Below are 22693 nucleotides of genomic sequence, written 5' to 3' on the forward strand. Positions count from 1 at the left end.
GGCAGGACGCCGGGCCTGCCCTGGGACCCGGACGGCTGCGCGTTCGTGCCGGCCACCCAGGCCATCTCTCTGCAGGTGGACATGGCCATGGCCCTGCAGCGCGTACGGATTTCCGATAAGTACGGCAAGAGCTACCTCTGCCTGCTGCAAGCGGTCTTCCTCGCAGGTAAGTTCCCTCCTCCCGCACGCCGCCCGGCGGCCTCCGCCTCCCGCCGCGCTCGCGCGCCCCTCTCCTCCCGCGCTCCATCCCCGGCCGCCCGGCTGCCGAGCACACTTTGTCTTCCCTTCGCCCCCACACGCTCGCCCTCCCCCGCTGCCAGCGCCCTTAGCCGGCCAGCCGTTTTTCCTCCGGCCCCGGGCCGCGCTGCAGCGGGACCGTGAGAAAGTCCGGGAGGTGGTGTGAGGACGTCTCCGCCGTGGCTAGTTCAGGTCCCCTCTCCGCTCCTCACCCGCTCCTGTGTGTCGCTGGAGAGATGGGGCCAGACGGTATCTTCCAACTCCGCATCCCGCCGACCAGAAGCCCCCCTCCCGGGGGTGCACTTCGCTTGTAATATCCCCTGAATGCTGCAAAAGCGGCGGCGGGGGTTGAATAATACTTTTGGGGAAGCCAAATCCAAAAAGGCGCTGGGATTCGCAGACCCTCGGCGCCGCACTTGGAGGGGGAGGAGTTGTAGAGAAACCGTGCCGCCGCCGCCGCCGCCAACTCGGGCTTTCTTACACTCAGGCTGGTGCATCTTTCCAGCTGGGTCCATGAGTTTCCTGTCTCCTGGGGTCCTCACTATAGGACAGACAAAAAAGAGCCAACAAACCCACGCATCCTTTACTGCCACTGCCGCGATTTGGGTGAGGGATGTGAGCAGTGAGCGGGGGACGGTGGACGTGGTCACTTGCCAGCCGTGATGCACACGCGTCTACCTCGCCGGAGGTGCCAAGCTTTGGGGTTGGTGCAGCGGGGAAGGTGCAGCAGGCTCTGGGCTCTGAGGAGCTAGGTTCCTACGGGACCATGCGGACTGGGGCTCGAGAGCAACCCGAGAACAGGGTGCAGCTCTGGTACCTTAAGTTCCGCCAGGGCTTTTCAGACAAGTTCTCAAGGTACTGCAATTCATGGACGTGTCTTCGTCCTCTGCTCCCGTGGTGGTTTTGCTTTAGCAGGTGCTCAGCCTTGCAGTGGGAGTTTTGGCACCCCAAAAATAGACTTGGTGACAATTTTCTGAAAATCAGGTAGCCCTCACATACGTTCCAAATACTTTCCTTCCTTATTCGGGTCTAGCCTCGAATCCAAAGGAGGCCACGGCAACCCCTGTCGTTAGACCGCAGTAAGTCAAGGCTTCGGCCTGTGCGTTTTCAGTCCCTCCCTGTTTGGTATTTGGGGTGGGCACTATCGGTTTCCATGTGTAATCAACCATTAAGGGGAGTGCGGTGATGGGGCACACGCTCCTTCAGGTATTCAGCGTCTGGAACGGGTTGGGATGCTACAACAGACCCTCACTGGCAGCTGGGCAGCTCAGGGGAGTGTGGAAAGTGCTTTGTGTCTTGTGTTTGCCTCCTCCATTTTCCTGCGAGTGAAAAAAATCTCCATAGGAGAATGTATGCTTTCTCACCAAAGTTCAATTAGCTATGCTATGAACTGTCAGTTGACATTCCTACCTCCAGTGATTTCTCTACTTCTATAGTTGTGCGGTGTTTTATCTTCCATACCTTTGAAGGCTCCTGCATGGTGGCAGTTGCCTCGTCATTATGATGTGTCACAGCACCTAAATGACACCGGTTGCTGTGCTGTGTTTTTACACGAGCTTGTGGTGCTGTTCTGCCTTTCAGCATTTTTAGCAGTAACATCTACCGCTGGATGGACCAACAGAATGTCCCGAAAGTGGTCTGTAGCTATGCTGTTAGGACATGCACCCTAGGATGAGTTTTACGTGTGAAAAGATTTCATCTATTTAAAAAAAGTATTCCTCTATTTAAGAATATGTTTACAAGGTTTTTTACTGTGGTACAGAACTTTCTGAGAGATCATTTCAGTAATGACCATTCAGAGACTGCTCGCTACCAGGACATGCCACGGTGCAATAAGGTAATTACACCTGTTTGTGCAGGATCTGCTGCGGGGCAGCCAGAAGTAGGATGGTTGACTCTACTTAGGGAGTTAAGGGAAGACTTTGGGGAGAGGGTGATGCATGATTTGAATCTTCAAGGATGCATACAAATGTCCAGGTGGACTGGGGATGGGGATGGAGTGTGGTGGGGAAAGGTAGGGAGAGGTTATCTAGGCGAAGGAAATAAGATGTGCCGAAACAAGCAGAAAGGTGACAGCATAGTAGGTTTGGGGAGTCATTTCTTTCTTTCTTTCTTTCTTTTTTTTTTTTTAATGATTGGAGTGGAAAGTGTGGAAAATACAGGAGAGAGATTAATTTGGAGAAGTAGGCAGAGGCTGGATCAGGCATATTAAAGGGCTTTATGTGGAGTGCAATGGGGAGCCACTGGAGTGTTGTAACTAGGGGAATAGAGCAAGGCTGCTGCATATGGTTGTACAGGTTGTGCACTGCAAAACTGTGAATGATGCCCTTACTGGGGTGGTACAGGGCCCGGTGTGCACAGTGGCTGGCAGTGCCAGTGCATGGCGGGGCTTGTTGCTTTTGCAGATACCACTCTGGCGGTTGTGGGGAGGACACAGTGTGTGGAGTGTGCAGAAGAGAGCTAGAAGACCGGAAGTCGGGGGGCCAGTTAGAGAGCAGTTGTAGCATGCTGGGCAAGAGTGGACGAAGGCATGGACTGAGTCAGTTCTGGGAATGGGGAGAAGGGGAGAAGCTGGAGGAATTGAGATGGTAGAACTGATTTGACTTGGTGACTCCTTGCGAGGTTTGAGGGACAGGGAAGGAGACTAGGTTAATTCCAGGTTTGTAGTTAGGGTGAAGGGGTGGGGAGAGATATCATTAAGATAGGGAATGGAGGATGGAGAGGAAATTTGGGGTTCAGAGTTGAGAGCTTACTAGAGCTGGGAAGAAGTGAATATTATTTCTTACAGTCATCCGTGGCGCTCATTAAACAACTCCTGGCACAGAAGTTCTTCCTTAAATTACTTCTATGGGTTGATAACTCAGTCTAGCCTAGATGGAGCCCACATTTATTATAAAATTACCTTTTGAACTTACCTTTAAACAGAGATTTTTTTCCCCCCTCAAACTTTCCTCACCTGATGATGGGTGAAAAAAGAAAAAAAAAAAAAAGAAAGAAATGTTTTGCGTTCCTTGCAGGACAAAAGGACTCGAACTATACTGATCTAAGTTAACCTCAGATAACTCAGAGAAGTAGTTGTGAAAACCTGTTCACTGCAAATTTGTTTTTGTCAGAGTTTAGCTGTGTAAATCACAACAAAAGTTAATTATTCAATATACATTGCAACATAGTATAAAACTGTTTTCCAATGATGATGGGTCACTTACTGGGCAACGCTAATTTCTGAGTTGTTCCGCATAACTGATTTTCTGGGTAACTGGGGTTCAGCGCTTGCACTGCTTTTCCCTTGCCCCAGTCGCTAACCATTTTGGATGGAAAGCTTTTCAAAAAGATTATTTACCTTCCTGACTCCTGAGCCTGGAAATAATTGTATCTTTTCTTGATGATTCAAGATTATCCTTATAAGAGCATTAGTTATTTTAATTTGCTGTGTATAGTGTTGCCTTAAGGGCTCCTAAAGTGTGGCGGGTCTGTTTGTCCCTGCATTAAATTGGGCACAGATGTTCTGCCTCTTAATTGGTAATGCCTGGTTTTCTAATCGTTCCATATATCCCCTCTCTGTTAGTTGCCATTTCTTGCTGCTGTTATTTTAACTCTTTCTACCAGCCAGCAGTTACTGCCTAAGCCTCTAAGCTCCCTCCTTCGTTGCCCCTTCTGATGTGTTGTTGTGAACTAGGAAATGAGATAACCAAACTTGTTAGAGTTGTTTGCAGAATATGAGTAAATAGACTATGAGTATTTGGGGAGCCTGCTTCTACCAATGTATAGGACCTTTAACACATGGACTCTGTGATATCTCTTCCGGTTGCATTAAAAGTTTGTTTTTGTTTTTTTTTTAAATTGAAGTATAGGGCTTCCCTGGTGGCGCAGTGGTTGAGCGTCCACCTGCCGATGCAGGGGACACGGGTTCGTGCCCCGGTCCGGGAAGATCCCACATGCCGCGGAGCAGCTGGGCCCGTGAGCCATGGCTGCTGAGCCTGTGCATCCGGAGCCTGTGCTCCGCGACGGGAGAGGCCACAGCAGTGAGACGCCCGCGTACCGCAAAAAAAAAAGAAAAAAAAATTGAAGTATAGTTGACTTACTGTATAATGTTAGTTTCAGGTATACAACATAGTGATTCCATTTTTTATAAATTATCCTCCATACAAAGTTATTACAAAATATTGGCTGTGTTCCCTGTGCTGTACATCACATCCTTGTGTCTTATTTTACACCTAGTAGTTTGTACCTCTTAATCCCCTTCCCCTATCTTGCTCCTCCCTCCTTCCCACTCCCCTCTGGTAACTACTAGTTTGTTCTCTGTATCTGTGTGTCTGTTTCTGTTTCTAAAAGCTTAACAAAGTTTTTTCCTAGTACTTAGTTGCGTCCTGGAGGGTTGATGATGTTTTTGTTTTGTTTTGTTTTTTGGCTGCACGGCTTGTGGGATCTTAGTTCCCCAACCAGAGATTGAACCCGGGCCCTCAGCAGTGAAAGCGCAGAGTCCTAACCACTGCACAGCTAGGGAATTCCCTTGATGCTGTTAAAAATGTTATCAGTGAAACATGTTCTCTCATAAATGAAGCTATTACAGTATGTGAAATTGTAATAGTTTACTGTCTTGTAAAACAAACAAATAAGCAAGTGTGTTCAAAATCCATCAGAAAATTGAGATGCATTTTATCCATTGCATTTCTCAGGCATGCCTTGGCAAGCGCTCATGCAAGCGCTTGGCACTAGGAGGCACTTCAGTCCTTAGGAGTTGCCCCCAAGGACTGAAAGCAAATGTCCCTCTACAGCATCTTCTCAAGCAAGCACCCTCTGAAGGCTCAGTAAAAAACCTGCTCCCCACCTGCCCCAGCGCAGAAGCAGAGGTCAGCCCCCTAAGAGAGATGCCTCTTATCTGATCGCTGCCAAGGTCTTATCTGGAACCCGGCAAGAGGCCAATGTCACAGCCCTTCCTTTCATTTATTTTTCACCCAAGCCCTCCCCTCGTTGTATATGCATGATGAATGTAAGGATCTGACTGGCTTCTTGTTTCTTTCAGGACTGGGAAGGTGACACTGAGCAAAGACCTAAGGGATTGTAGGATGTCACCAAGAGGGGGTTCTGAGGGAGTGTTCTGGGCAGAGGGGATAATCGCTGTAAAGGCGTTGAGATGACAAAGTATTGACAAGTTCAAGGAATGGGAGGAAAACCAGTGTGGCTGAAGCAGTGTGTGTGTGTGTGTGTGATGAAGCCAGAGAGGTAACGGGTCTGGGTCGTATAGGGCTTGGTAAGGACTTTGGCTTTTACCCTGAGTCACATGAGGAGCCATGGGAAGGTTTTTTTGTTTGTTTGTTTGTTTTTACATCTTTATTGGAGTATAATTGCTTTACAATGGTGTGTTAGTTTCTGCTGTATAACAAAGTGAATCAGCTATCCATATAGATATATATCCCCATATCTCCTCCCTCTTGCGTCTCCCTCCCACCTTCCCTATCCCACCCCTCTAGGTGGTCACAGAGCACAGCACCGAGTTGATCTGGTTTTGAGCAAAGGAGTAATGTACCTTGCTCTGGATGCTATGTGGAGAATGAGGTAAAGGCAGGAGAAAGGTGAAAGCGGGCAGACCAATTAGGAGACTGTGACAATCGATGATGGTGGCTTAAACCAGAGAGTTGATACTGGAGGTGGTGAGGAGTGGTGAGAGTCGAGGTGTATTTTTGAAGGTAGAGCCAAAACGATTTGCAAATGGTTTCAATGTGGGCTGTGAGAGAAGAGGGGTGTCAAGGGTGGCAGGAATTGTCACGGGTGGAGATGGAGATGCCGGCAGGGAGAGCTGGGTGTGGGGAAATCGTGAGGCTCAGGAGTTTGGTTTGGGGGGAGGAGTTCCCTGGTGGTCCAGTGGTTAGGACTCGGTGCTTTCACTGCTGTGGCTGGGGTTAACGCAGAGATCTTGGGTTGGCAAACGGTTACAGGAATCTGGTCTTCAAGGAACGGATCTGAGATGGGGATATCAATTTGGGAGTCATCGGAGGTGGTATTTAAAGCCTGGATGAGTGAGTATAGAGAAGAGATCAGTCAGAAGAGACAGTTGTTTGTTTCCCCCAGTGAAGACTTGGGGATGACCTCTTCCCCAGAGCAACATTCAAGAGAGCACAAGGGACTCCCCTGGTGGCGCAGTGGTTAAGAATCTGCCTGCCAGTGCAGGGGGGAACACGGGTTGGATCCGTGGTCCGGGAAGATCCCACATGCTACAGAGCAACTAAGCCCGTGCACCGCAACTACTGAGCCTGCGATCTAGAGACCTCGAGCCACAACTACCGAGCCCGCGTGCCACAACTACTGAAGCCCGCATGCCTAGAGCCCGTGCTCCGCAACAAGAGAAGCCACCGCAATGAGAAGCCTGAGCACCGCATCAAAGAGCAGCTCCCACTCGCTACAACTAGAGAAAGCCTGCACGCAGCAACGAACACCCAACACAGCCAAAATTAAAAATAAATAAATAAATATATTAAAAAAACATAAGAGAGCACTAGTGGAATCAGTGCTCCAAAGAGACAAATCATTTCTGTGGTTTGTTGTTGAAATGTTTGCACTGTCCAATTTGCTCACAGGTCACTTTGACTCATATTCCTTTGCTCAGAGTATGGAACCAACATGATCTGTGCCCGGGGGTAAAGAAGAGGTCTACGAGGAAAGCTCTCCAAAGAGAGAAACTACAACTTCAGTGCTAAACGAGCCTTCTTTTTTTTTTTTTTTTTTTTAGCCTTCTTTATGCATCAAGAAATCTGCAGTAGTCATTTATGGCTTAAGTTTCATGATGCAGATGAATTCCTTCCCATCTTATTCTTTTCTTCAGTAGGAATATTAAGCAGCCACTGTTGCTTCCCAGTTGAGAAGACCTTTATCCGTTCCCTCCTTTCATTTTCAATACATGATATAATTTTCTTTAAAACAATTATATTTTAATGGAAAGATCAAAGGCTGATGTGAAATTGGAAAGAAGGATCAGTTTATACTCATAATAACGTTTGGGGCTTTATAAAATAGTTGGATTAGCAAATATAGTGACACTTTAATATATTGAAATTTACTCTGAAAGGTAATTATCTCTTTTCTGACTTTCTTTCAAATATTTATCAATGATACTGTTACCTCTGCCAGGAAGAAATTAAGTCGGCTCGTTAACCCTGCAGATGCTGGGAAACCAGACGTTTTAGCAGCACTTATAATTTACATTTGTGTATTTGTCTCTGGAAAACTGTGAGCCAGCAACTTGATAAAGATATGTCTGCTCCGTTTTCAGATAATTTTTTGCACTAATCTGAAAAGGGAAGGAGAGCCATTCCCAGCAAGGAGGAACAGAAAAGAGTTTTCTTAACAAGAAGGCAAACAGGGAAAACAGGATCCCATTCAAGTTTTTTTTAACAGCTCTATTGAGATATAATTCACATACCATACAATTAACCCATTTAAAGTGTACATTTCAATAGATTTTAGTATAATCACAGAGTTGTGCATTAATTACCACAAGTTTAGAACATTCCCATCACCCCAAAAAGAAACCCTCATACCCATTAGCCATTGCTCCCCATTTCCTCCTAACAGTCCTTCCCACCAGCCCCTGGCAGCCACTAACACACTTTCTGTCTTTAAAGATGTGTCTATTCCACAAATTTCAGACAGATAGAATCATAATAGATGATCTTTTGTGACTAGCTTCTTTCACTTAGCATAATGTTTTCAAGTTTCATCCATGTTGTAGCATGTGTCAGTATTTCATTCTTTTTATCTGGCTAAATATTTTAATTATCCATTCTTCAGTTGATGGACACTTGAATTATTTCCACCTTTTGTCTATTATGAATAATGTTGCTATGAATATTCTTATATAAGTTTTTGTGTGGACATGTTTTCAGTTCTCTTGAATATATATCTAGGAGTGGATTTGCTAGGTCATAGAGTCACTGTGTGTTTAATCTTTTGAGGAACTCCCAGACTTCCAAAGCAACTGTACCATTTCACATTCCCACCATCATTGTATGAGGGTTCCATTTTCTCCACATTCTTCTGAGAACTTGTTAATCTCTGTCTGATTCCAGCCAGCCTAGTGGGTGTGAAGTGCGAAGTGGTTTCACATTGTGGTTTTGATTTGCATTTCCCGAATGGCTAGTGATGTTGAGCACCTTTTCATGTGTTTATTGGCCATTTGTATATCTTCTTTGGAGAAATGTCTATGAAGATTCTTTGCCCATTTTAAAATTGGTCTATTTCTGTTTTTACTATTTAGTTAGTTGTAAGAGTTATTTATATAGTCTGGATTCAAGAATCCTTATTAGATATTAATTTGCAAATATTTTCTCCCATTCTGTGGATTATCTTTCATTTTCTTGATGGTTTCATCTGAAGCACAAGCGTTTTTAATTTTGAAGTCAAATTTACCTATTTTTCTCTCTTTTTTTTAAGTCTCTGTTTTCAGTTCTTTTTTTAAATTGAGGTATAACTGACATATAACATTATATTAGTTTCAGGTGTACAACATGATTCAATAGTTGTGTGTATTGGAAATGATTACCGCAGTAAGTCTAATTAACATCCGTCACCACACATAGTTACAAAAAATTTTTTCTTGTGATGAGAACTTTTAAGATTTGCTCTGTTGGCAACTTTCAAATATGCAGTAAAGTATTTAAAAAAATATTTATGTATTTATTTATTCATTCATTTATTTATTATTTATTTTTGCCTGCATTTGGTCCTATTTGCGGCATGTGGGCTCTTCGTTGTGGCGCGTGGTCTCTTTCATTGAGGCACGCGAGCTCAGTAGTTGTGGCGCGCGGGCTTAGCTGCCTCGCGGCATGTGGGATCTTAGTTCCCCGACCAGGAATCAAACCCATGTTAGTATTTTTTTTTAAATTAATTAATTAATTTATTTATTGGCTGTGTTGTGTCTTTGTTGCTGCATGTGGACTTTCTCTAGTTGCAGCAAACAGGGACTACCCTTCGTTGCAGTGCTCGGGCTTCTCATTGCAGTGGCTTCTCTTGTTGCGGAGCACAGGCTCTAGGCACGCCAGCTTCAGTAGTTGCAGCACATGGGCTCAGTAGTTGTGGCTTGCAGGCTCTAGGGCACAGACTCAGTAGTTGTGGTGCACGGGCTTTGTTGGTCCGCGGCATGTGGGATCTTCCCAGACCAGGGCTCGAACCCGTGTACCCTGCATTGGCAGGTGGATTCTTGACCACTGCACCACCAGGGAAGTTCCCCAAGTAATTTAAACTATAGTCACTCTGCTGTACATTATATCCCCATGACTTATTTATTTCATACTGAAAGTTTGTACCTTTTGACCCCCTTCACCCATGTCTCCCACCCCATCTCATCTCCCACCTCTGGCAACCACCAGTCTGTTCTCTTTGTTTGTTTGTTTTATAAGATTCCACATATAAGTGAGATCATCATATGATATTTGTCTTTCTCTGTCTGACTGACTTCACTATCTTTATCTATTTATCCGTTGATGGACACTTAGGTTGTTTCTATGTCTTGTCTATTGTAAATAATGCTGCAGTGAACATGGGGGTGCATATATCTTTTTGAGTTATTGTTTTCATTTTCTTTAGATAAATACCCAGAAGTGGAATTACTGGATCATATGGTACTTCTATGTTTAATTTTTTGAGGCACCTCCATACTGTTTTCCATACCAATTTACATTAACACCAGCAGTGCACAAGAGTTCCCTTTTATCCATATCCTCTCCAACACTCATTTCTTGTCTTTTCGATAATAGCTATTCTAACAGGTGTGAGGTGGTATCTCATTGTGGTTTTGATTTGCATTTCCCTGATGAGTAGTGATGCTGAGCATCTTTTCTTGTACCTGTTGACCTGTTTTTTTCTCTTCTTTGCTTTCAGTGTCATATATAAGATAATATTGCCTAACCCAAGGTCACGAAGAATTCCATCTATATTTACATCTGAGTTTTATAGATTTAGGTCTTACATTTCAGTCTTTGATCCATTTTGAGTTGATTTTTGTACATGGTGTGAGCTAGGGGTCCAACTACATTCTTTTAACCATGTGCATATATACAGGTGTTCCCAGCACCATCTGTGGAAAAGAATATTCTTTTCCCACTAAAATGTCTTGGTACCCTGGTTTAAAATCAGTTGATCATAGATGTAAGGGTTTATTTCTGGACAATTCTATTCCACTGATCTATCTGTAAGTCTGTCATTATATCTGTATCATACTGTTGATCAATTTAGGGAATGTCTGAATCTCATTTTTTTAGTTGTACAAATTGAGGTTCCCCCAAATATAGGGCATTCCTCTTTAAAGTATTTGGGAATTATTTACTCTAATGCTTTTCTGGCCCAACAGTGCTCACATTGAATGATTACTCGCCTGTAGATTTTCAAGAGTTCAGTTATGATTATGATACGTTACTTCATTCTTATTATGGGAATTATTCTAGAGACCCTGCTAGAAGCTTTTAAGAGGCATAAAACAGTAAATATCCACAAGAGTTCTCCCAAGGGAAGACAAATTCACAATGAAGACAAAAACAACAAAATATAATCACAAACTCAATTGCCTTAGTGCTTGTGATTCGACATTTGGCATGTGAGTCTGTGTGGGACTAGAGTGGGTTAACATACAGAAAATGAGAAGCATGTGTTTTTATACCACATTGACCAGGAATCCGCAAAAGACCTTTCCAGGCTGGACGAGACCATTTGTCAATCAAATGTATAATCCCCCTCCCTGTGGCAGGAGATGTCTTTCAGGAAAATAGATTGCAGTGACTACACATTTAAGCTTGGGCCAACTCTTCCGTGGATTTGCTGATGCTTTAAGCAGGAAAAACATTTTCTAATCCCGATTTTTACATACAGTAAATCACCACATATGTAGTTCTCTTTATGGCACGATTCAGTCCCTCTCAAAATTTACCTATATGTATTGGGTTCCCGAGTAATGAATTCACTAGGCTGTAATTGTTAGTCAGGTTCCCAAAACAATGGCAGCTCCCGCCCCTGTACAAGGAAAACATGCTGTCTCTGTTGGGTGGCTTTTAATCTGAAGGAGGGAGGAAGGAAGAGCTTTCCATAGTCACACTCTTAAACACCTGCAAGAGACACAGGCGAGGCCCAGCAACCTGGGACACCCAGCTCCTGGGTGGAGGTTCCACCTTGTCACTGCCTACCTGCTGCGCCTCATTTTTCGAAATCATGTGCTTTTTGGCCCTCTCCCTTTCGTCCCTCTCTCTTCTTGGTTTTCTCCTCTTTTTTTTTTTTTTTTTTTTTTTTTTTTTTGTTTTTTTTTTTTTATTTGGTAAGGGATTATCTTTTATTTTTCCATTTTCTTGTGACTTTATTTTTTCTCTGTTCCAATAAAACTTTATTTACAAAAGCAAGGAGTAGGGCGGTTTGGTCCCCAAGCCATAGTTGGCCAACTGCTGCTCTAGTGAACTCTGTCATACACCTGCCTTGTTAAAAGAATCACCTGGCCTTTGGGGTGAACTACAGATTCCATTGTCTTTTTTCTGATTCAGATTTAGGATGAAGCCCAGGAATATGCATTCTTTTCAGACGTATCAGGTGATTTTTTTCTCAAGGGACAAGTTGGGGAAACACTGATCTAGGGTATAGTTATTCTTGCCTTGTAATATTAGAAAACCACAAACGCTTATTTCCAGTTTTAACTGATTAATAATGACTTTTCCAATACGTATCTGATCAAGGTTGAGTCAAAAGGACTTTAATATTTGGTTTCAATTTGCTTTGGCAGATTATTCTGATTTATATTATTATTATTTTTTAAATGAAGTATAGTTGATATACATTATATGTTATAGTTGTATAAAATTTACAGTTTTTAAAGGTTATACTCCATTTATAGTTATTACAGAATATTGACTATATTCCCTGTGTTGTACAATATATCCTTGTAGCTTATTTTATACATAATAGTTCTTCTTAATCCCCTAACCCTATTTTGCCCCTTCCCCCTTCCCTCTCCCCACTGGTAACCACTAGTTTGTTCTCTATATCTGTGAGTCTGTTTCTTTTATTATATTTACTAGTTTGTTGTATTTTTTAGAGTCCACATATAAGTGACCATACAGTATGGTACTGGCACAAAAGCAGACACATAGATTAATGGAACAGAATAGAGAGCCCAGAAATGAATCCACACTTACATGGGCAATTAATCTACGACAAAGCAGGCAAGAACATACAATGGCGAAAACAGAGTCTCTTTGATAAGTGGTTCTGGGAAAACTGGACAGCTACCTATAAAAGTATGAAATTAGAACATTCTCTAACACTATCTACAAAAGTAAACTTAAAATGGATTAAAGACCTAAATGTATGAGTAGAAACCATAAAACTCCTAGAGGAAAACATAAGCAGAACACTCTTTGACATAAATCATAGCAATATTTTTTTGGATCTGTCTCCTAAAATAAAGGAAATAAAAGCAAAAATAAACAAATGGGACCTAATTAAACTTGAAAGCTTTTGCACAGCAAAGGAGACCATTGACAAAACAAAAGGACAACCTACAGAATGGGAGAAAATATTTGCAAATGATATGACCGATAAGAGGTTTATATCCAAAATATATAAACAGCTCATACAACTCAACATCAAAAAAATGAACAACCTGATTAAAAAATGGGCAAAAGATCTGAATAGACATTTTTTAAAAAAGGACATGCGGATGGCCAACAGGCACATAAAAAGATGCTCAACATTGCTAATCATCAGGGAAATGCAAATCAAAACCATAATGAGGTATCACCTCACACCTGTCAGAATGGCTGTCATCAAAAAGACCACAAATAACAAATGTTGGCGAGGATACGGAGTAAAGGGAACCATCGAACACTATGTAAATTGGTGCAGCCACTGTGGAAAACAGTATGGAGGTTTCTCAAAAAACGAAAAATTAAAAAAAAAGAATTACCATGTGACCCAGCAATTCCACTCCTGGGTGTATATCCAAAAGAAACAAAAACACTAATTCGAAAAGATACATGCACCCCTATGTTCAGAGCTTTATTTGTTTATTTATTTATTTATTTATGGCTGCATTGGGTCTTCATTGCTGCTCATGGGCTCTCTCTAGTTGCAGTGAGTGGGGGCTACTCTTCGTTGCGGTACATGGTCTTCTCATTGTTGTGGCTTCTCTTGTTGCAGAGCATGGGCTCTAGGTGCATGGGCTTCAGTAGCTGTGGCATGAGGGCTCAGTAGTTGTGACTTGCGGGCTCTAGAGTGCAGGCTCAGTAGTTGTGACGCACGGGCTTAGCCGCTCCATGGCATGTGAGATCTTCCTGGACCAGGGCTCGAGCCCATGTCCCCTACATTGGCAGGTGGATTCTTAACCACTGCACCACCAGGGAAGCCCTTATAGCATTATTTACAATAGCCAAGACATGGAAACAACATAAATGTGCATTAACAGATGAATGGATAAAGAAGATGTGATACTTACACACACGCACGCACACACACACGTACACACGCATACTGAAATACTACTCAGCCATAAAAAAGAATGAAAATTTGCTATTTGCAGCAACATGGATGGACCTGGAGGGTATTATGCCAAGTGAAATAAGAGAAAGACATTTTCTTTTGTTTTTAAATTAAATTATTTATGTGCAATCAGTTTGGGATTGTGGAACTTTTCTATGGATATAGATACATTAATTCAATTCAACATGTACTGATCACCTCCACTGTTGGGATATTTCAGTGAACAAACCCCACAAAAATCCCTGCCTACAAGGAGCTTATTTCTAACTGGTGAGAACAACAGTAAAGAATCCATGTCGGGCTTCCCTGGTGGCGCAGTGGTTGAGAGTCCGCCTGCTGATGCAGGGGACACGGGTTCGGGACTTGCATTTGAATGTGTTTACTTAAAAATGATTTCATATTGAAATGTGTGATACACACAAGAGTACAGGAAACATAAAATATATAATATAAAATAATTTTGTCATGCTATTAAAATTTTTTCCTTTCATGGAAGACAAAGATACACATTCAGGGACACTGGGTTCTCTGTTCATCAGACGCTCACTTGCACTCCTGATAGTTAAGCTGAAGAATTAGCTTCAGTATCAGTATCTGAAGATACTCAGTATCAGTCCGATGACAAGAAAAGCCATAGGGAGTTATTTTAAATAATATTTCCCGTATTTAAACTGAAATGGTGTGATTATATATTCTTAGACTCTTTGATGACACTGAAAAGTAATATGTGTATTTGCAGGACATCTTTGTGTTTGCACGTGCCAGCTGGATCACGTGATTAGTCACAGAGCAAAAAGCAGCGGCCCTGTTTTTCTTTGCCATTTTGCACTTGTCAGTTTTCAACAGAGGGTCAGTTTTGCTTCCTTCGTTAACACATTCCAAGGACCATTGACAGATGTTGTGTGTTCTTTTGCATGCCTTATAAGCTAAAGTAAGTCATTTTAATCGGATTTACCATTGCAGATGCTGTGTATTTCAAAATTAGATTGTCTGAACCCAAGAAGAGATGAATAGCCACGGAATAGATCTGGCATTCGGTCATATGTCTACATGGATATTGTGAGTTCTAATATTAGTGGGTCATCTCGTCTTCTTTTATAGCTTGTGCTTTAAATAGCTGCTCTCGAAAGGCTTGATGTTATAATAAAAATGAAAACAAGAGCCTAATGTTAATATTTACCTGTTACTAAGTTAGTGTGTTTAGAGTCATCTAGTGGCGGCGGTAGTGATTTTAAGCTCACGTTCATTTGCACCGTGTGTACTTGAATGAGTATGATTTGGATGAGTAAAGTGATGTCCCTTTGATTTACATGCTTTTTTCTCAAATTTCTATTGTTAAGAAATAATTTGGAACATTCAAAATTGTGTGATGAAGACGTTTTTTGTTTAAACTGTGCTCTCAGAAGTACCCACGGAAGCAAATTCTGAAAGACATTTATTTTCATAACAGGTAATGTATGGTTTTGAAGATGATGCATAATTGTATATAACATATATGAAATATGTATATAATATATATCCTCATGTACATATTAAAAAGCCCTTTACCAGAGTTCCGGCATTTAGCAAAGATCCTGTCAATTTTTATGGAGTATAAATTTTAAAAGACACACGATTGAGTCACAAAAGCGCTTTCACAGTGGAGAAGAGTAAATAAAGGCTCCACGCTGCAGTTTTTAACCACTTCTTATCAGTGTGAGCTTCTTCATATTGCCTCTTGACTTTACAAGTGATATGAAAGACGGCAGAATGAATTTTCAGAACCAGCCATTTTAATTACATACTTATTATTTCCAATTCTCTGGACTATACGCACGCACAGAAACACATAAACATCGGAGTTGGCAAAAGTTACAGAAATGAACAGTTCCGCTTCATTGGTCTCATGCATGACAGGCTGAGGGAGCTCACTACCACTTACTCCCCTCCTTGGAAGCAGGTCAGAGGCCATCGACCTTGGTATAATGTTGAGTCATTGCTGCACACTGAAAATGCTGCAAATGCATGCCGGGAGGTATTCAGCACAGATTAGGCCACAAAACCGTTTTCTTTCCTTTGTTCATACGGCATCTATTTTATCAGTTTAGTGCTCGATGTCCTTCCTCTGTGTGCTCACAGTGTCCTAGGCTCAATACTATTGTAACACTTAGCTCCCAGATGAAGAGCCCATGAGGCTGGGCCAGTGTTTTCACTGGTTTCTGTGTCCCCAGCGCTGCTTGGGGCATGGCAACAGATGGGAGTCTAACAAAGGTTTGTTGAAAGAAGAAATACACAAATGATGAGAGTGGCTGATAGGTAAACGAAAAGGACACTTAAAGTTGTTTTGAAATGTGGATTCCTGATTTGTATTCCTATTCTCTCCTTCCAGCCTCTCATTCCTTCCTTCCCTTTCCCATCATCCTTTAGAATTCCACTTCGTGCTACTGTGGGTAAAATCATCCCACGGTTTTTCCCTTCAAAGCGCAATTTCAAAGGTTGAGTCTCCGAGGACAGCCAGATCTGTGGATGTTCTTCCCTGAATTGGAAACTGTTCGTTCTTAAGTGCCGTGTAAGTGGGTTCTAAAACACCGCTGAATGCATAGTAGGTACTCAGGCCACACTTGCGAATGTTTGAGTTGACATTATCCATGCCTTTAACGCCACCGCAGAGTTCCTTTGATCTTTGTTGTCACATCTAACTGATTTTTCTGTTTCCGTTTTAGCCTGTGTCTAGTCACTGCATTTGCCCTTCAGCTCTATCACGGTAAAACTCTCCCTGATATGTTTTCTTTCAGTGATCACTAAAACAATTTTTAATGTGGTCTTTCAAAATGGATGCTTCATAAGAAAAGAAATCTGTGATAAGAGCCACGGCCAAAGCCAAAACATCTATAATGATTACACACATATAGGTGCATGCTAACGTCGATGTTTTAAAATTATTGTTTAAGTGGTAGGTAGAAAATATTATCTTACTGTCCTTGAAATTTGCATTTCAAACTTTACAAATGCCGTTGAGGATCTTTACAAATGTTTATTGACCATTCCTATTTCCTTTTCCGTGAAATGCCTGTCTGTGTTATTTTTTTCCCCATTTTTCTGTCATGTGGTTTGTCTTTTTTTTAAATTGACTTACAATCTTTTATATATCCTTGATACTATTTGTTTGTCACTTATATGTATTGCACTGTCTGCTTCTAATTTGTGGCTTGTCATCATTTTCTTTATGATAGACATCATCCTTTTCTTTCATCATCCTGATGAAAGAAAACTTTAAATTTAGTGTAGCCTAAGTTATCAATCTTTTCCTTTAAGCTTTCTGCTTCTTGCATTTTGTTTAAAAAATTCTATCCTACCCACAGGATATACACATATTCTCCTGTATTTTCTCTGATCTGATGCCTAGCGCTGTAGGCTTTGAATCTCCACCAAAGCATGACCATTAAAACCAAGTTCTAAGTCACCTGGGATTTAGCAGCTGCCTTGGGGCAACTTCTATTCTCAGTTGGCTTCTCTCAGAATATTTGCCCTGGTAATGGTTTTGGCCTCGGAGGATTTCCTTGTCTTTCCTGCCAACTCAGCCATTCATTAGAAAGAATTTAATTTTCTTTTCCCCACCATGTTTTTACGTTTCGTAGCAGGAAGATTTTTCAGGATTTTTAGTCCCCTGTGAGACCAATAAGGGAAAGCGCCTTCATGTTTGTCAAACTTGTGAGTTCAATTTTTATATTCAAAGATGATATCATCTCAGAGTTTTCCTTGTATACAAGACTTGAGGTATGGATAAGGAACCATGACCCAGTCTCCTATTTGCAGATGAACTGAAAGATGGGAGTGGTATTCTGGCCTAGAAGCAGCCCGTGGCTGTTTGGGGAGGGTGGGAAGCAAAATGCTAACCCAGTCGTTATCTGCCACTGCCTGAATGCTCACTTGTACACTAAACCTTTTAAATTCTAATGTTATATTTTCTTTCTTCTATAACAATGGCCAGTGTTTATTGAGCACTTACCATATACTAGACACTGTTCCAAGTCTTTGCATGTATTAACGACTTTACTCATTACAATAACCCTATGAAATAGGTACTGTCATTTTCTCCATGTTACCAATAAAGGAAATTGAGACACAGAGAGTTTAAGCAGCTCGTCCAAGGTCATACAACTTGTAAGTGGTAGAGCTGGAATTGGAATATAGGCAATCTGTCTTTGAAGCACGCACTCAAAAGTACTGTGCTGGGCTTCCCTGGTGGTGCAGTGGTTGAGGGTCTGCCTGCTGATTCAGGGGACATAGGTTCGTGCCCCGGTCCGGGAGGATCCCACATGCCGCAGAGCGGCTGGGCCCGTGAGCCATGGCCGCTGGGCCTGCACGTCCGGAGCCTGTGCTCCGCCACGGGAGAGGCCACAACAGTGAGAGGCCCGCATACCACAAAAAAAAAAAAAAAAAAAAAAAAAAAAAGTACTGTGCTATGTTACCTCTACAAGAAATATTTGTGTGAAAAAAATCAGAATTCTATATTTATACATCACCTAAGATAGCACCGAAATATAACCACTGTGTGAACTTACTGATCGTGTGATGTCCTTGTGGTTTACCTTTATGCACAACCTTCATCTTTTTTCCTGAACATACATTTCCAAAAGTCGAGCCCACTTCTGTTTGTTTTTCATGTTTAAATTCCTTCGGAAGGAGAAGTAGAAAAAGTGCAACTTCTGCTCAAATGAAATTTTTTCTTATAAACACCGATTCTTTCCTTGATTTGTTATTTTGTAACAGCCTTATTGTGATATACTTCACATACCATATAATTTACCCATTTAAAGTGTATAGTTCAGTGTTTTTAGCACATTCAGTGCTGTGTAAGCATTACTGAAACCAATTTTGGGGCATTTCATCATTCCTAAAAGAAACCCTATACCTTTCAGCTATCATCCTCCCAGTTTCCCCATTCCTCAGCCCTAAGCAACCACTAATCTACTTTCTGTATCTCTCTCTATGCCTGTTCAGGATATTTCATATAAATGGAATCATATAATTTGTGGCTTCTTTCATAGCAAAATGTTGTCAAGATCCATCCATGTTGTAGCATGTATCAGTCCTTCATTACTTTTTACTGCTGAATAATATTCCATCATGTGGATATAGCACATTTTGTTTATCCATTCTTCAGTTGATAGACATTTGTGTTGTTTCCACCTTTTGGTTATTATGAATAATGCTATTGACATTCCTGTATGTGTTTTTGTGTAGATGTATGTTTTCATTTCTTTCAGCTATATACCTAGAAGTAGAATTGCTGGGTCGTATGGTAACTCTCTGTTTAACTTTTTGAGAAATTACACAACTGTTTTGCACAGGGGCTGAACCACTTTACATTCCCTTGAACAGTAGATGAGTTTTCTAATTTGTCCACATACTTGTTGACACTTGTTATTGTCCATCTTTTTCCTTATAGCCATCCCCATGGGTGTGAAGTGGTAACTAATTGTGGTCTTGATATTTCCAAAATGACTAAATGATGTTGAGCATCTTTGCATGTGCTTATTGGTCAGTTTTATACCTTCTTTGGATATGTGTGTATTCAAATCCTTTGCCCATTTTTTTTGTTTGTTTGCGGTACGCGGGCTTCTCACTGCTGTGGCCTCTCCCGTTGCGGAGCACAGGTTCCAGACGCGCAGGCCCAGCGGCCATGGCTCACGGGCCCAGCCGCTCCGCAGCATGTGGGACCCTCCTGGACTGGGGCACAAACCCGTGTCCCCTGCATCGGCAGGCGGACCCTCAACCACTGCGCCACCAGGGAAGCCCCCCTGTGCCCATTTTTAATTGTGCTATTTGCCTTTTCATTATTGATTACTAAGTGTTCTTTATGTATTCTAGATACATATTCCTTAACAGATAATGATTTGCAAATATACTCTCCCTTTCTGTAGATTGTCTTTTCCTTTTCTTGTTAGTGTCCTTTGAAGTGCAAAAATATAATTTTTTTTCTTTTGTTGCTTCTACTTTTGATATCATGTATATGAAGTCTTTGCTTAATGCAAGGTCACAAAGATTTATTACTGTATTTTATTTTAAGAGTTTTATTGCTTTAGCTCTTATATTTCAACGTTTGGTTCATTTTGAGTTAATTTTTGTATACGGTGTTAAGGTAAGGGTCCAACTTCATTCTTTTGAATGTGGATATCCTGTTGTCCCATCACCATTTGTTGAAAAGACTGTTCTTTCCTCATTGAATTATCTTGTCCTTGTCAAAAATCAATTGACACTAGATGTATGGCCTAATTTTTGAATGCTCAGTTCTATTCCACTGATCTTTATGTCTGTCATTATGCCAGTACCACATTGTCTAGTTTTTAGGGTTTTTTTAAAAATTTATTTATTTATTTTTGGCTGTGTTGGGTCTTCGTTTCTGTGCGAGGGCTTTCTCTAGTTGTGGCAAGCAGGGGCCACTCTTCATCGCAGTGCGCGGCCTCTCACTATCGCGGCCTCTCTTGTTGCGGAGCACAGGCTCCAGATGTGCAGGCTCAGTAGTTGTGGCTCACGGGCCTAGCTGCTCCGCGGCATGTGGGACCTTCCCAGACCAGGGCTTGAACCCGTGTCGCCTGCGTTGGCAGGCAGATTCTCAACCACTGCACCACCAGGGAAGCCCCACACTGTCTTGTTTTTATTGCAACTTTCTGTAGTAAGATTTGAAATTGGGAAGTGTAAGTCCTCCAGTTTTGTTCCTTTTTTTTCCAAGATTGTTTTGGTTTACCTGCCTCCCATGCATTTCCATATGAATTTTAGGATCAACTTGTCAATTTCTGCCAAAAAAAAAAAAAGCCAGCTAGGATTTTTTGTTTTTTCATGGCGTTGGGTCTACATGGCTGTGCGCGGGCTTTCTCTAGTTGTGGTGAGTGGGGACTACTCTTCGTTGTGGTGCGCGGGCTTCTCATTGCGGTGGCTTCTCTTGTTGCGGAGCATGGGCTCTAGGCATGCGGGCTTCAGTAGTTGTGGCTCACGGGCTCTAGAGCGCAGCCTCAGTAGTTGTGGCGCACAGGCTTAGTTGCTCTGTGGCATGTGGAATCTTCCCAGACCAGGGGTCGAACCCGTGTCCCCTGCATTGACAGGTGGATTCTTAACCACTGTGCCACCAGGGAAGTCCTGCCAGCTAGGATTTTTATAGGGGTTGTTTTGAATCTGTATATCAATTAGGGGAGTAATGCCACCATAATAATATTGTCTTCCATTTCAGGAATGTGGGATGGCTTTCCATTTATTTAGATCATCTTTAATTTCTTTCAATAATGTTTTGTCGTTTTCAGAGTATAAGTTTTGCAGTTATACTTTGCACAATAGAAATGCAATTAATTTTTGATCTAATACACTACACCCTTGCTAAACTTGTTTATTAGTACTAAAAGGTTTTGTCATTTTTGTGTCTCTGTGTGTGAATTCCTTATTATTTTCTACAAGCAAGATCAAGTCATTTGCAAGTAGAGATAGTTTTACTTCTTCCTTTGGGGAGGTGACTGTGTGTTGGGGGTTCTCTAGACCACCCCAAGTTTGATGCCTTGCTAGACAGACTCACAGGACTCGGCATATTGTTCTACTCATAGATAGTGTTTATTACAACAAACAGATACAAAGCGAAATCAGCAAAGAGGAAAGGCACATGAGATGAAGTCTGGAGAAAACCAGGCACAAGCTTTCAAGGGCTCTCTCCCAGTGGAGTCACAAAGAATGTGCTTAATCATTTACCCCAGCAACAAGTTGTGACACATGTGAAATGTTGCCAATCAGGGACCCTCTTTAGAGGCTCAGTGCAGGAATGATATTGTTGGGTAGTTACATAGGCACCCAATGCCTAGCAGGTACCAAAATTTTTCCTTGCTCCCGGAAGGAAAGCAGGTATTTAGCATAATCTGCATTGTTTACTTCCTGAATCCAAGTTCCCAGATGCCAGCCAAAGGCTTACTTTGCAATTCAGCCTTTCTTAGGATAAGCAGTCTAGGCCTGCTATGTTAACTCTTTCTGTACTGACTTCTAATGCTACAGGAATTCTTTTTTTTTTTCCCCAGAAAGTTTTAAAAAATTATTTTTAAAAAATTTAATATAATTTTAAAGGTTACTTTCCATTTACAGTTATTACAAAATATTGGCTATATTCTCTGTGTTTTACAATACATCCTTGAGCCTACCTTACGCCGCATAGTCTGTACCTCCCACTTCCCCACCCCTATTCCCTCTCTCCCCGGTAACCACTAGTTTGTTCTGTGAGTCTGCTTCTTTTTTGTTTTATTCACTAGTTTGTTGTATTTTTTAGATTCCACATATAAGTGATATCATACAGTATTTGTCTTTCTCTGTCTGACTTATTTCACTTAGCATAATGCTCTCTAAGTCCATCCATGTTGCTGCAAATGGCAAAAATCTCATTTTTTTATGGCTGAGTAATATTTCATTGTATATATTTACCACATCTTCTTTATCTGTTGATGGACACTTAGATTATTTCCATACCTTGGCAATTGTAAACAGTGCTGCTGTGAACATTGGGGTGCATGTGTCTTTTCGAATTAGTGTTTTGGTTTCTTTTGGATATAAACCCAGGGGTGGAGTTGCTTGATCACTTGGTAGTTCTTTTTTCTTTTTTAAGTTTCAGTTTTTTGAGAAACCTCCATACTCTTTTCCACAGTGGCTGCACCAATGTACATTCCCACCAACAGTGCACAAGGGTTCCCCTTTTTCCACATCCTCGCCAACATTTGTTACTTGTGTTCTTTTTGGTGATGGCCATTCTGACAGGTGTGAGGTGATATCTCATTGTGGTTTTGATTTACATTTTACAGGATTTCATTTTGAAATGATGAAAATGTTCTGGAGTTAGATAGTGGTGACAGTTCCACAACTTTGAATATACGGAAATCTACTGAATTGTATACTTAAAAGGGCGAATTTTTGGTATGTGAATTATATCTCAATATATATAAAT

The 22693-nt window shown here is 41.7% G+C and overlaps 1 protein-coding gene across 1 annotated transcript in view; it reads left to right on the forward strand.

The window, feature by feature from the left end:
* Positions 1–22693, forward strand: part of LOC112415775 (guanine nucleotide exchange factor DBS-like) — a gene marked incomplete at its 3' end in the record, with an annotated part of 63762 nt that overhangs the window by 5402 nt on the left and 35667 nt on the right. The window contains exon 3 of the mRNA XM_024768936.1: positions 6–166. Within this exon, the coding sequence (XP_024624704.1) occupies positions 6–166 (161 nt within the window). The remainder of the gene's footprint in view (positions 1–5; positions 167–22693) is intronic.

Source organism: Neophocaena asiaeorientalis, unplaced genomic scaffold (assembly GCF_003031525.2).
Source record: "Neophocaena asiaeorientalis asiaeorientalis breed wild unplaced genomic scaffold, Neophocaena_asiaeorientalis_V1.1 scaffold654, whole genome shotgun sequence".
NCBI classification, from domain to species: Eukaryota; Metazoa; Chordata; class Mammalia; order Artiodactyla; family Phocoenidae; genus Neophocaena; species Neophocaena asiaeorientalis.